The sequence below is a fragment of the Alligator sinensis genome, unplaced genomic scaffold, assembly GCF_000455745.1.
Source record: "Alligator sinensis unplaced genomic scaffold, ASM45574v1 scaffold861_1, whole genome shotgun sequence".
Lineage (NCBI taxonomy): Eukaryota > Metazoa > Chordata > Crocodylia > Alligatoridae > Alligator > Alligator sinensis.
The window spans coordinates 248,308-264,126 of NW_005842153.1; the positions used below are offsets into that span (position 1 = coordinate 248,308).

The 15,819-nt window shown below is 43.0% G+C and overlaps 1 protein-coding gene across 1 annotated transcript in view; it reads left to right on the forward strand.

Annotated features, from left to right (window-relative positions):
- EGF (epidermal growth factor) overlaps window positions 1-15,819 on the forward strand; it is a 98,335-nt gene that overhangs the window by 20,771 nt on the left and 61,745 nt on the right. Inside the window, exons 4-6 of the mRNA XM_025206356.1 lie at window positions 1,805-1,986; window positions 6,267-6,497; window positions 8,049-8,251. Of these exons, the coding sequence (XP_025062141.1) occupies window positions 1,805-1,986; window positions 6,267-6,497; window positions 8,049-8,251 (616 nt within the window). The remainder of the gene's footprint in view (window positions 1-1,804; window positions 1,987-6,266; window positions 6,498-8,048; window positions 8,252-15,819) is intronic.

Below are 15,819 nucleotides of genomic sequence, written 5' to 3' on the forward strand. Positions count from 1 at the left end.
CATCCTAAGCATCACTTAACTTAATGGTTTGCATTTATAAATGTAGGTGTGAGTATAATGGCAGACATGGAGAAATATAGAAGAAATTAAGGTGATTAAAGTCACAGGTCATCCTGTACCTAGTGACACATTAGATTAACATGGTAAAGGCACAGCAGATCACAAGAAAGTGATATGGGAAGCATGACATTCCCCTAGATCCTGCACCTCATTTTTAGCCATGGAAATGCCATCTTTTGAATTGACAATGAAGGGACTAATCATGAAAGAGTTGTAGCCAATGACTTCGATTGTTCAGTCCAAATGTACAGGTACCCATGTACAGCTGGGTTGACTGGGATAATCCTGGCTCTTACCTCTGGAGGTATAATTGTTGGCTACAAAGGACCAAGTCACAGGATCATAATAAATTCTAGTTTATTGGACAGGATGTGAAGTTACCAATAAAATCATAAATGGAAACTGAGTTATGGGTGGTACAGGTCACCTTAGCACACACAGGCACATATACACATGCACTCACTCATTCAAACCCATGTCATTCAAACCCATGTAGTATAGTGTATAGTAGCTGCTATAGTGATTGTGAGAGCACTGGTGTCAGTATATCTACCTATCCGAGGCCCCAGAGTCTGCTGTTGATGGTCAGCTTCCTTCAAGGTGATGTTATCTCTAGAAGGGGGTTGCCTGCTTGTCCATCTGTCTTGGTCAGTCAGGTGCTGGATGAGAGGGTGCCACTGAGGGTCACGCTTCACTGCCTTTTATCCCTTTCTGGCAGACTTGTGTGATCCCCCAGCATCATCTTGGCTATCAAATCCAGAGGTTGCTGTCCCATATGGGGCTTGAGTAGTATCTGGCAGCTCTTAGTCACAGAGGTCTTGCCTGCTGGTAGTGCAGTTTTGGGAGTCAGTTTGTGATTTTGATTAATTAACCATGGTATTGTTAAGGGTTGCAGGAATAACCAATAGGGTAGGTGCTCAGTTCCAAGAATCAGTTCTTTAGCTTGATTAGTTTAAAATGGAGTTCCTTTGGCTAGGCTATTGTCTACTGATGATCATCATTCGCTCGCATTCACTCAAGGGACCGCCCAATATAACCGTTTTTATCACTTTACAATTACAATTTTAATGAAGTTTTAACAATGGTCCAGGGTGTAACTTCATTCTACAGGGAGTACGTTCCTTAAGCGTTTAAAAGTATAAAATGTAAAATACAAAATGTCATGGTAAGATAACACAGATGACATAAAAATGCACTGTGAGAAATATATAAAAATGCAATGTGAGGTAGTGAGGACCAAAGGCTACTGGGGGCAGTAAGTGAGTTAGCACCAGGATATATTTACAGTCTTTGCAGTGGATATTTTAGTTCTTTTGTTTTCTTTAGTGGCAGTGATATGTAGGTGTATTTTCTAGGTTTCTCCTATAGAAAGCCACTTCAGCTTTCTGGCTTGCTCTGAGCCTTGCCACACCCATGCAATGAGTGTGCTAGGTCTTTGCCAATACTTAGAAGAAAAGGAAATGTGCAATATTGGGCAGGGGGAAGGGTGCAGGTAAGAAGGGGCTTCTGTTATATCCATGTCCAGAAGGGAAATGTACAAGGGGGGCTTTTGCTACATAATGAGGCACTTGGACTGTTCTGCCTTATGACTAGTCCCGAGAGAGAAAATTCTATGTATATGGTGCTATGAAATGAGGTGGAAGCCTTTATGTATTTGTACCTTATCCAATTGTATTTGTGGATGAGTTCAGTATGATAATTTTGGCTGTATTTTTATTGGCGTGGTTTATTTTCCTTTTTACAGAGACTGTGTTATGTAGGAAAAGGTGTTTCAGGATTTACCATCAATTGGATAAATCAAGATATTCTTTGGGCCAACCAGCAGAAGGCAACCATTGAAACAACCAATATGAATGGAAACAACTCCCGAGTCCTTTTAAAAGATGTAGGTCATCCCACGAGTATTGCTGTTGATCCTGGAAAAAGGTAACTCTGTATGGGTTTATAAATTCACAAAATAAATGTAGTGCTTTTGTTATTAGTTGTAGGCTAATGGGACACAGTCTGTGTGTAGTAGATTGATTCTAAAGCCAAATAATTTTTACAACTTTGACAAAAATATAATGAAGAGTAATTAGCACAGAATTAAGAGTGGCAGGGGGCAGCAGCTTGTTGGACTTCAGCGCAGAAACTCAACCTCTTAGCTCATTAAAGCAACAGGGGGAGGGCTGTGATTGCAAGGCAGAGGAGAAATGAGAATGTTATTCACTGCAAGGGAAGGGCCAGACAATGAGGCTTCAGGAGAAGGAGGTGGAAGTAAAATGGTAAAGGTGCCTGAAAATCTTGGGAAACCATGGTCTATACCACAGTCCTGATTAAGAACTTAGTGTTTATTTAGAAATAGGGGACTTTTAAAGCAGCACTAAATATATGTGTTTTTTTGTTCCCCTCTTTTAATATATTGCCTCTGCTCTTGGATAGCTTTGAATATTTGTTCTGCAGCTACTGTTATTGCTCTGAATGCCAGGTTGCTATTTGTTTGGGGTCACCCCATCTTCTACTTACTGGTAAGTTTGCTGATTTGGAAGTCCCCACAGTGCTTGAACTTTTGCAGCCTAAAACCACATAAAAATATTTTTATGAAGAATATCAACTTTGCTAAACTGATAAACTCTGTGGACAGCTTCATCACGGATGCATTTTAAAGTACTATTCATATACATACCAGTTGGTCTCATGAATTAATAATAAATTGTTAAGAAAGCAGACTTCTAGGAGGACTTGGTTTATTATTCTTATGTTATAGAATATTCTGTCCTGATGTTTTTGTGTATAATATTAATTTAATTGTCAAGTAGTGAATAACTTCATTTGTACTTTTGGATTCACCAAGAGCATGTCATGCCTGACCTACCTGATTACCTTCTATGATGAGATGACTGACTTTGTGGATACAGGGGGAGCAGTGAATGTGATATACCTTGACTTTTGCAAGGCTTTTGATACCGTCTCCTACATTCTTGCAAGCAAGCTCAGGACACGTGGGTTGGATGAATGGACTGTAAGGTGGATGTAAAACTGGCTGGATTATTGGGCTCCAAAGGTAGTAATATCTAGTTGGCAGCTGGTATCAAGTGGAGTGCCCTAGGGTTCAGTCCCAGGGCTGGTTTTGTTCAGTATCTTAGTGATATGAAGGATGGGATGAAGCAAGTTAGCAGATAACACCAAGCTGGGGGAATAGTAGCTATGCTGGAGAGTAGGTCTAGGATTCAGAGAGAACTAGGCAAATTGGAGGATTGGACCAAATGAAATCTGCTTTTGTCCTTATTGGACTTCATGAGAGTCCTGCACTTAGTACGGAACAATCTCATGCACCAGTACAGGCTGGGAGCTGACTGGCTAAGTATCAGGTATGCAGAAAAGGACCTGGGAGTTACAGTGGACAATAAGCTAAATATGAGCCAACAGTGTGCCCTTGTTGCAAAGAAGGCTAACTGCATACTGGGCTGTATTTGTAGGAGTTTTGCCAGCATGACCAAGGGAAGTGATTATTCCCTTGTATTTGGCAGTGGTGAGGTCATATCTGAAATATTATGTCCAGTTTTGGGCCCCCACTACAGAAAGGATGTGGACAAATTGAAGAGAGTCCTGTGGAGAGCAACAAAAATGTTTACGGAGTTGGGGCACATGGCTTCTGAGGAGAAGCTGAGAGAACTGGGCTTGCTTAGTATGGAGAAGAGAAGACTGAGGGGATTTAATATCAGCTTTCAACTACCTGCATGGTGGTTCCAAAGAAAATGGAGATAGACTGCTCTCAGTGGTGTCAGATAACAAAACAAGGAATAATAAATGCTTTCAAGTTGCAACAAGGGAATTTAGGTTAGATATTAAGAAAAACTTTCTCACTAGGAGGGTAGTAAAGCGGTAGAACAGGCTACTGAGAGAAATTTTGGAATCTCCATCTTTGGAGGTTTTTAAGACCTGGTAGACAAAGTCTTGGCTGGGATGATCTAGTTGGGGATGCTCCTACTGTAACCAGGGGGTTGGACTAGATGACCTCCTGAAATCCCTTCCAACCCTAATTTTTTATGATTCTATGATTGTTGTACCCATTAGTTTTCTGTAAAAAGTTTAGACATGATCAAGAAATTATAAGAGAGCACACTTTCATTCAGCAAAGGACTGTGAGTCACTGGATCTGGTTTCTGCATCTTATTCATGCTACTGACTTCTTGCATAATCTTGTGCAACTCACCTGTGCCCAATCTATTTCCCACCAAAATAAGAGAAAAATTTCTGTTGACTTTTATGTGGCTTCAAAGCACACGCTTGTTCCTTGGCTTTCCCATTTGTAAAATGGAGATTAATTATAGTAGCTACCCAACCTTTTAAAGCATTAGATAACAAGTAAGAGCTATTATTATTGCAGTGTTTGAAAACTGTAATAATATCTATCTTGAATTGTCTGTACTAAAACATTTTTTCATCCATGGCTAATTGACTGTGACAGTCATAGAATGTATATCAGTAATTGCATTGTAAGCCTCTTGAGGCTTTTGCCCTTCTTATTTTTCATATATAACAAGTTTACCTTTATTGTTTAACTCTTTATTTTCTTGTTAGTCTTCTACATTACACATGAAGCTTTCATCTACATTGTATATCTCTATAACAGTGATTCTCAACCAGTGATATGGTAATATTAGCATTGTACTTGATTCACAAGGTGAAACCAAGATAATTGAAATAGGAATCCATAGCGTCAAAAAAATTCTGGCTTGCTCTTTGCAACAAAAGAATTGCTTTATTATTTTTCTGTAGTCAAGAAACAAGTGAAAGCTAAAAGCTGGCATTTTCTGAGGGGTGCCTTAAGTCTAACAAAGTTGAGAACAACTTCTCTATCATCACATGAAAACAAATGAAATGATATTATAGGAACCAAGAGGCTAAAAGTAAAGATCAGAAAGGGGAAGCAGTTGATTAAAAAGTATGACCTCCTTTTATGTTTATGATTTAACTTTGACTTAACAGCAATAGCTAATGGACATTTTGAAGTGAGAACTGACTATGTACAGCTTTCAACTGGTACTTTCTCCAGCAAAATTGGGGTTGGGGAAGAAGGAGACTAGATATGACATTTCTGATACTGCTAAAGAAAAATAGGAAAGTTTTTTTTGTGTTTTTTAAGTGATTCTGGTAACCAGGACCATTTGCCCACAGAACTCCATCCTAACAACAAGAAACATTAAAGCCTGCAAGTCTCAAACTCCTCTAACAGTTGTAAAGCAAAATGGCTAGGGGTGCACCGATAGAGACTTTTTGGGCTGATACCAATGGCTGATTTTTAATGAGCCATATCAGCCAATACTGATCCGATTGTGCTGTGACGGGGGCTATGGTGAATTTTGAGGTAGCTGTACCTCCCCTCCCCCCCAGTGCTGTCGCTGCCCACCCTGAGCACAGCCTGGCTCAGCCCCCCCACCAGGAAGAACTTGGCACAGCCCTGGCCCCAGCCCACAGCTTCAGCCTGCCTTTGCCCCATGCACAGATCCGGGGGCACCCCCCTCATGCCCTCCTGGGGCACGTGCAGCAGCAGGAGCCATCCCCACTCCTCCTTGTGCCACCACTCTGTCTAGCCCTGGCTGTGCAGTGCCTGCCTCTGCCCCAGCTCCATTCCCTCCCTCACCACAGGGGCCTTGGTTTGCGCCCCCCATACCCCTTCCCTCCCCCCCACCCCTTCCCATACAACACAAGCTGCTCTCCAAGCTGCCAGGTTGTGTTCTTGGCTGCCAGCGTGCTGCACTGCAGCTGTGCACATGCACGGGGCATTTATTGGCAACATTATTGGCCACATCAGCCAAAAAAAGCCAATTGCCGATAATATCAATTTTCCATATATTGGTGCCGATATGATATGGGACTGATGTATTGGTGCACCTCTAAAAATGGCAACGGTGTGTCAAGAGTAATATTCAGATCCTCTTAGGCATACGGCCTTGGCAGATTTTCAGGTGTTGCTGAATTAAGAATCCAAGAAGAATATCTTGTAAATATAGTTTTTGGGTTTGGGTTTTTGCATATCTGGTTTTTCCTTTATGCCACATCTATCTTAGTGAGTATTGCACTTCAGAATGAGGTGATTCAAATCTGGGCATACTGAATAAAGATGAATAAAAGTGAATGAAGTCTGGGTTAAATAACTTGCATCGTCTCCTTCACTGACTATCAAATTACTTTTCTAAAATATGGCTGTCTTTTGCTTTTAGATTCGTATTTTGGTCTTCAGACAGTGCTCTTCCCAGCATTCTTAGGGCAAGGCTTGATGGAACTGACATGAGAGGCATTTTAAGGACCACTGAAAAAATAAAGGCAATCTCATTGGATTTTGCTGATGTACGAATTTTCTGGGTTCAGTATGACAGTGAAGAAGATATTTCACATGTAGGATCATGTGACTATAATGGTGGCTCTATTCATTTGCTCAAGCATTCTGCACAGTAAGTTTTACTGAGCCAGACAGAAAGAAAGAAAATATTTTCTTAGGCTTTGTGAGATAAATTCTTCTTCTTCCCACCCTATTTTGTGACTCTGGAAAACATTCAGGAATATAAAATAGATATGGAAAATGACAAAGCATTCTCATAACAGCAGATATATAGTTAGAAGATGACAGGAAAATAGAACAAACAGAACCCATTTCCATTGCTGCCTGGGTAATACCACCTTTTGGCTCGTCTCTTCAGACCCTTAAACAATCACAACTCACGAGTCCTTAGGAATCTTCTGTGGAGGATTAGGAAGAGAGGTGTAAGTGGCCAGTACTGCCAGTACTGGGCAGTCCCCTGTCCTTCCTTGTCCCTCTGCCTTCCCCCCAGCTCTGGCACTGGCTCTGGCACTGGCATTGGGAAGGGCAGAAGATCAGTGATAGCACAGAAGTAGATATCACCTAATTTTTTTTGCTGCTGACACACATTGAGCGACCAAAGCCACTAGTTTTCACTAGGGAAAAAAATGAGGCAATGTCTCCCAACATCATTGAGTCTCTGGCTCCTTCTGTCATTGCTGCTGCTCTGGCCTTCATGCTTCCAGAGCTGGACTCAAAGCCACTACAAGGAAGATGAAGGGGAGGATGAGGGGGGAAACTGGGGAAGGGGAGAGGGAAGTGGAAAGTGGGAAGTGCAGGGGAAGGCAAGGCACCTTGGCTTAGCTCCTTTTTGACACCCTCCCTTTAGGCAGTGTCAAGGGCTCATGTCAAACTTGCCCAGCCATCCTTATGATACCATTTTTTAGTTTCCGTGTGTTCCCTGAGGCAGCATGACTTTCTCCACCTGTTTCTAGGTCTTTTACCCCAATGGCATATGGGCTGAAACACGAAAGCCAGAATCCTGGTTCTTTTTTACCCTTCTTGTTCAAGGTGAATGCACAGATTTATGGCCCCCTTTGACTCCTCCTAATCTGCACTACTGAGGTGTGCAAAGAGCTTAACACTCTCCAGTGAGAAGGGGAGTACATTTCTATAACAGAGCAGGGCTTCTAGGGAGATGTCAGGTATTTTCTCCCGGGTTATTAATTTCTGAGGGGGCCAGTACCAGGCATTTGAAGTCTTCCAAGGAAATAGGGAAAGTTAGCTGGATTGGTTCCTTCCACAATGTTGTACATCATGATGTGCTCTCTATTTAAATCCTGGGTTCAATGTAATTGGGCAGAATACCAGGATTTTCTCTGTAAACCTGGAGAGTCCCTATAAACTAGTCATTCAGCCTAAAGACAATATTTCTATTATTTTTTTGCTGGCCCTACTGTGTTTAAAGTTTTTGGGGTCTATTTTATCTTTAGCAGTAGTTTTATACCTTTTAATCCTAGACCACTCCAGCCATGAGTTCACATTTTTGTAGTTTGTGATAAACAAAAAATGTCAGGGTATTCAAAGTAAACATAAGTGATATAGAAAAATGAGCCAAGCTTTGATGTTCTCGGGATAAATTTATGAGCAGGTGAATGAATGGCAATGAAATAACATGTCACTTGTTATTTTCTTTCTGCTCCAGACGACATTTGTTTGGCATGTCTCTGTTTGCTGAGCACTTGTACTATACAGAGTTGAAAACTGGTATGATTTGGAGAGCCAACAAATTTACTGGCAAGGTTACAGTCACAGTTAGCCTGAAACCGTCTTATTTGCCACCAGCAGATATAAAAGTGGTGCATCCCTTTAAACAGCCTGGTGCTAGAATGAATTCTCAAGATGTTGGTAAGTCACTACATAATGGCATTTAATATGTACAAGAATATATATATAACATACTATGTTTGCTTTTTTGGGGGGTAGATTCTCACCCAGGGTGCCACCTCACCCTGGGATGCCATGAGATCCTTTCAGTGTACCCAGGGGTGCTGCATAATATTAGTGCTGTTAGGCACGCAAACACCTATGCACAAGACAAATCTAGAGATTTGAAGTAGGAATACATAGTGGGTGTGTCTACAAGAGCATTAATGCACCGTAATTACAGTGCATTAAGTTTAGTACCTGTAATGACAGGTACTAAATACACTGTAATCAGTGCTACATTACATTAACACTGATGAATAGTTTTTTTGTGACGCTACTGCACATTAGACTAAATCTACTGTGCATTAACACATTAGCATGGGATTTTCCCACCGCGCTAATGCACAGTCGAATTAGTCTTCTGCTCATTAAGCATCTCATGTAGGCATGCCCGCTGTCAAGAACATTCTGACCTGTTGTGTTTCTGAGGTCTTTGCAACAGAAGAATTAAATTATTATTTTTCTGTAGTCAAGAAATGAGCAAAAGCTAAGAGCTGTCATTTTCTGAAAGGTGTCAAGAGGTTAGCAAGGGGTTCCCTGGAGTCTAAAAATATTGGAAACCACTTCACCTGAGGTTCTGCTGTGGTAGTTCCAAAACTTCCAGGGGAAATAAAAATCCATGAATTGAAGAGTAGTTTAAGGGGTGAAAATGGCAAGCTATGAATATCTGGACAAACCCTTGGGCACTTAGCAAGTTTGAATGTCTTATTTTCCTAATAAACCTCCATCCCCTTTATTCCAGTACACACCCCTCACACCGTCACAGTGATCTGTCTTCTGCTCTTCCTGTGTTGTGGGGTGGGTGGTAGAAACTAAGATTTTCCAGAGGGATCTCCCCTGGAAATACCTCACTTTCACTACAGGCATTTATTCTGCTTCAGCAAAGAAGCTGGTAACTAAGGCTAGGGACAGACATTACACATAAACCGATATGAGTGATCAGAAACTGGTTTAAACTGTAACAGAACAGAAGCTCGGTGCACACAAACTACTTTCAAAATGGCTGAAACTGGTTTAAGATAGACCTGGGTTTATGTATCAAACTTAACTGACTCAGGGTAAACCAGCCTATCAAACTTGTGTCACAGATGCTCTCCTGGTTTAAGTTAACTCACAGTCTCCCAGAATCCCAGGATGCTTTGCACCTCCCCCACAAACCCCCCTTTGCAGAGTGGATGGGCTAGGCTTGGCTCAAGCTGTCTGCTCCCCTGGGCTGTCACAGAGCTGAGGCAGCAAAGCCTCTGTTCTGCAGCCCTGGTCCTGCCTGTGCCTGTCAGCCTGGTGGAGGAACAGAGCCTCCTGTAGCCCGAGCCAGAGCCCTGGTCTGTTAGGGTCTGCCTTCCCTGCCCCCACGGTCAGCGTGAGTCACTGATGCACAGGTGGCACGGAGCAGTTCCTCCAGCCCAGGACCAGTCCAGATCCCTGAGCCTCAGTGGGGGTTCTTCTGCCCCAGTCAGGGTTCCCAGAGCTGATGCAGAGGTAAAACGCCCTCCTCCCACCCGTCCATGTAGGTCTGACTTAGTCCCCAGCCCAGCAGGTGCTGGGGAAACAATTCCTCTAGCCTGGGGCTGAGCTGGTGCCTGGCATCAGCCCACATGGGGGGATCCCTCTGCCTCAATGAGGGGAAGGGGGATTCCCATTCCATGCATCGTGGTCTGAGCCATTCCACTGGTACAGAGGGGAAATTCACTCCTCCCAGCCCTCAGCATGGTCCAGCACCAGATTAGCCCTGCACCCATGGGTGCGAGGGAAAACAGTCCTTCCAGCCTGGGCCCCAGCCAACACTGGGCATCAGCCCACACGGGGCGAATCTTCTTTCCTAGGCAGGGTCCCCTGAGCTCTGCCATGGTGAAGAGAGGGGGAATTTCCCCCTCTCACCCCTCTCTGTGGTCCAGTGACAGCTTAGTCCAGGGGTGGGCAATTATTTTGGGCAGAGGGCCGCTTACTGAGTTTTGGCAAGCCATCAAGGGCCACATGATAGGCAGCCCAGGGCAGATTAATATTAATTTTCTAAATTTTTTAGGGGTCCTGTGGGCTGGATAGAATGGTCTGGTGGGCCACATCCAGCCCCCGGGCTGCATTTTGCCCACCCCTGGGTTAGTCCCACCGCCGCAGGTGTCGGGGAGGAACAGTCCCTCCAGCCTGGGGCTGAGCTCAGGGGACCCTTCCCAGGGCAGGGGACCCCCCCCACTGAAGCCTGGGGATCCCCTTCGTGTGCTGATGCCAGGCACTTCCTTGGCCCTGGGCTGGAGGGACTAAGCTGGCACTGGACCATATTGAGGGGTGAGATGGGCGAATTCCCCTTCTGCACCAGCTGCAGGGTTTGGAAGACCCTGACTGGCCAAGAATCCCTGCTGAGGTCTGGGGGTCTCCCAACATGGGCTGGGCCCTGGGCTGGAGGGACTGTTGTCCCCACTGTGGGGGTCGGGGGAGCAAGGAGTTGGGTGAGGCATGTGCTGGGCAGCCAATCAGGGATGGGCCCCACTCAGCTGCATTCGGGTGCCCTCGCCAGTGTCCAGCAGGCTGGGAAGCATGCTCTACCACCCTCTGGCTTTTGGCCTGGGCCACTGGAGGCATCTGGCTATCTTTCCAGATTCAAAAGTGAATGTCAGTTCATTTTAATTATCATTTCAATCTACACAGCTTAGACTAACCAGCAAACATTGAATCAATTCAGCCTCTGTCTGTACTTAGCCTAAAAAAATAGTAAATGCTTTCATGAATATAAAACATACGTTCATGACCTTGGGGAGCATGTGCCTTTATTCAGAGGGAATCCCTGTTTCTGTATATTGATATAGCAAATCATGTAAATATTTAATGCTACAAACCTAGACAGTCTTGTACACACACATTAGAATTGGCATTATGACTAGAGTGGACTTGTGGTGCAGATGGTTTGTGGTTTTCACTGCCTGCTGCAGTTAGGAAATCCATTTGGAAAGCTGACAACCTCTTTCACGTGTGTTCTACACAAATGCTGTCCTTGGACTTAACCTAGATTCAACAGATGATGTGTTTATAAATCCACTGGAACCTGCCACTTCTACTTGTGTTTCATAGGATGTCACCATTGTCCTAGCATCTTACGCTGATTTTAGCATTTCCCCTTTATAGATTTTAACTGATTAACCGATTTTAGCAGTTCCTTCTATTCTTGCAGATGCTGAGTTGCTTAAGTGGATATTAGCATCAGAAGGAAGCTTAACCCCAGTTTTAGGTTTGATGACCAAAATATTCAAATGCTAGTGTCTGGCTCCTAAATCCACAAAACCTAAATCCATAAATCCTAAATTAATATTTGGATAGCTAAATAAAAGCATTTTGAAACTCAAGGTTGTCCATCGACCATCGAAACAGAAATAATAATTAAAGAAGGGCCTATGTGATGAATCAAAACTAATTGAGACCGAGATATTTTCATGATATTGAAACTGTCCCATGACAATGCTTTGCAGTGTTGCTGACTCATAATTTTACTTAAAAAGTTACAGCATGACTTTTTTCTCAAAGCTCCTTCTATTGGAATCACTGTTCCCTGAGAATCTCAGCTTTCATTGTAAGAAAGTAAATTTCAGTTTCTCTTGGTTGTGAAGAAAAGCTTGAAAATACGAATCCCAAAGTCTCCAACACCAAAAATCAAAGAAACAATATCTGTTCTTTTTTAAATCCCATAACTTTTAAGCCAATCATATAGTATTTTAGGGTCCAGCTTAGAATTTTCATGTGAATTAAACAAATGAATGGCAACCTCAGCAGTGATTACATTGCTACACTGTAGCATTTTTATTATTTATTATTGGTAATACTAGTGTCTATCGAAACTCTAGTAATGGACCAGGACCTCACTATCTCTGACGCTGTATAAACACAGAACACGAAGACTTATCCACAGAGCATCCAGTGTAAGTGTAACACAAATAAGTTATGGACATACAGACTGACACGGTGGCTCTCAGTACATAAACTGTTAAGTGTTTTGCAGGTATTGGGTTAGTGCATGAGAACCTGACTTGAACATTTTCTCTGACTGAAATGAGAGAAAAACAGAAATTAACAGAACTAACAATGACAAGTAAATCTAATTTTCTAAAATGTCTTCAGCTTTTGGCCTCTTTTTGTGGGCATGGTTTTGAACCTGTACATAATTGCACTCATGTCATTGTAATGAATTGTGGGCATAAAGGGAGAAACTTAACTGTTTTTTTCTTTTCTTTTTTTGTCTGCATCTAACTGCTAATATTTACATTTGCAGTTCTCTATGGCCAAAAAATATGGGTTCAGTTTGTGAACACTGCAAAAAATTGTGGCTGTAGGAATAGAGTCTGTATTAAAGCTATGATGAAAACCAAGCCTTTAATAGTCTATTATCTAATTAATTACATAGATAATGATATCTATATATGTTTATCTAACTTTTTTTGTTTAACAAAAGCTATTAGACAAGAGAACAAAAGAATAAATCTGTGCCAGATCAAATCCTGAAACTTGGAACCAAATCTAAATTTGGGTTCTGGTTTTCTTATTTGATCAAATAGCTTTTTAAAAATGTGTCATTCCACTCATTTGGCAGGTATCTCCCCTATTACAGCTAATAAAATGCAGCCTGTGAAATCCAACTGTAATACTGTTGAATTGAGATGGTTAATTGAAAATAGCACAAGATAGCTTGTCCATGTGGTCTGTGTGGTCACAGGAAGCCTTTTGCACAGCCAGGCAGGATGAAGAGGGGAGACGGGGGTGTGTGTGTGTGCATTTGTTTGCATACTTACGTTCAGCAACAGCAGCAGCAGGCTATTCTTAGCTGGATAAGGGGGCAGGCAACCCCAGAAGAAGATTAGGAAGATTAAACCAAAAATAAGAGTTTGAGAGAGAAAAATAAGACTGAGAGCATTGACTGGTAACTACAGAAGCACAGCTGCTGAAGAGAGCTAGGCCAAGCCAGCCAAAGGAGTTTGCAAACCCTTCCTGCTAAAAGAGCTGTTTGGATAGCTATTTTTAATTTGGAGAGAGAGTGATCCCAGGGGGTGTTTTGCTTAGCTTTCTATTTATTTTGCATGTATTGTAGGGAGCAATAAAGACTTAAAGTTCTATGGGCTGTGCATAATTTATAGTACTTCTAGTTATAACAATCCAAAAACTAAAGCCCAGATTAGTGAAAGAGTTCTGTATTAGACTTAGGCAATCCTTTCTGTCTAAATAAAATGTTGCTGGGCTTATTTGGTTTATCCAGCCAGTTTTTGTGAGCATATAGGACATAAAAACCTTGTTCTGCTACATATCACCAGTATCCCCAGTTGGCCCTGTATAATGTGAGGAAAACAATGACTTTTTCCAATGCAGAAATGCATCTCATCTAAGGGTATGTTTGGGGAGGTTAAATTGAGTTAAAAATGGCCACCTGATCTAAGGAAAGTCAGGATGGGGGGGCTAGTGGGGAGGCTTGGGGGAACTGGGGAGGTAAGCAGGCTCCCAGGGAGGACAGGCAGGGTCTTCAGGGGGTTGGTTACGTCTGGGATTGTTTGATGGGATCAAGGGAGCTTATGGGGTCCATGGAGAGGTTTGGGGCGGGGGATGGGAGGGCTCTCTCCCACGCCCTGGGACCAGGGGCTATTTTTAGTCCCTTGATCCCTACCACCCAGACAACCAACTCCCCCCATCCACCCGCCACTCCCCTTTCCCCTCCTCCCTAGATTTATTTTCTCAGCTCCTGGCATTGGCAAACACTAGTAAAACTGACACTGGGAGATGCTTGTGGTATGGGGATTTGGTGGGATCAGGATGGGGGAGAGGTGGTTGTCCTCCCCATCCTGAGAGTGGGGGGAGGAGCTGAGCCTAAGACTACCAGTGTCAGGGAGGGGGTAGGAAAAGAGTGGCCCTGGATCTGGGGCCATTGGCTAGGCTTTCCCAGCTCTGGGGCTTTGTTGGGACCTGTACAGAAGTTCAGGACAGTTAGATCAGTCTAAAAATGGCCGACCCAATCTAAGTTAGACAGTCTCGGAGGTCGTATTAATTTAGATTGGGTCAGCCATTTTTAGACCAATCTAACTGTCCTGAACTTCTGTGCAGTTCACACTTAGATTGATGTAACTAGAGATCTAAGTGTAAAGTCCACACTTGGTCAAACTAATTTGTAATTTTTAATATGATCAAACCTCCCTCTAGCTTCCCTAAACTTCTGTATATAGCCTTATAGTTTTATAGTTGTTAGGGTTAGAAGGGACCTCAATAGATCAAGTCTGCCCCCCCTGCCCTGGGCAGGAAAGAGAGCTGGAGTCATATGACCCCAGTCAGGTGCTTGTCCAGTCTCTTCTTAAAGACCCACAAGGTAGGGGAGAGCACCACCTCCCTTGGATGCCCAGATTCTGGTAACCTTTACTGTAAAGAACTTCTTCCTGAATTTAATTTTACTTTTTCTTACAAAATATTAGCTTCCCCACATGGTAAGCAAGGCTAACTCCTGATTGGAAAAGTTCACCTTAATAATAATAATATAATTCTCTGCCACAATAATGTGGCAGATTAATCTCCATGTTTCTGACAGGGTAGTCAAAGCCTGAAGGACTCTTATTGTGTCTTCTTCTGCAAGAATGTAGCTGTGGGCAGAGGTCATGATTGTGAAGGAAGGGTAGTGGAAGATCACCATCTTTTAAGTAGATAGTAAGGCCAGTCTCTTAAAATGTGAACATTGGGACAGATTTTTGAACAGGACTCTGTATCCAAGGATGAGCCAGCACAGAAAGCAAAGCACTGAAGTGATGTGTTCACAACAACTGTGTATATTGTTACAGTTGTTGGTTTTGTAGGATATTTGATTTTGTTCCTGGATGTCAATTGCAGTAATCTCAGCTGGAGATATGCTGGGATCACAGTGGCCTGTGTCCGATCAGATGGATATGGAAATTGTAGCTAGAAGTGTTTTTTGCTACTGTGGCCCTTTGAGTATCCAATAGCTTTCCAGTCCAAAAGGAGCTCAGGCTATGGACTGAATTAACAATGTGAGGGCAGATTCTAGAAACTGACTTTCAGATGTTAATACCTTTCGATAACTGGATTTCCTTGCTATAGTGCTTCAGTGTCTTTTGGAACAGAACCAACAATTATTATATGATTGTAGCTATTCTCTACTTGTTATCCATGTTCTCAGACACCTGGCCAACCTGTTCCTTAGGGCTCTGACAAAAGTGACATTTAGTGCATGATTGACCCCTTGAAAGTGCTGTACAGCCATGTGCTGACAGAAGTGCATGGCTGCAGAGCGCTGTAAAAGTGCCCGATCACACAGCAAATTAACCCTCATGTAATGAGGGTTCAGATGAAGGTGCTCCAAAGTGAAGCACCTTCATTAACTTGTGCTGTCCCTGTGCACAATCCTGGCTGGGCTGATGCAGCCCAGCCCTGCCCCTGGTGCTGTCTGCAGAAAGGGAGGGAGAAAAGGGAGGGGAGGGAGCTCTGGGCTGGGGTTTGCCCAGCCTATGCTGGAGAGG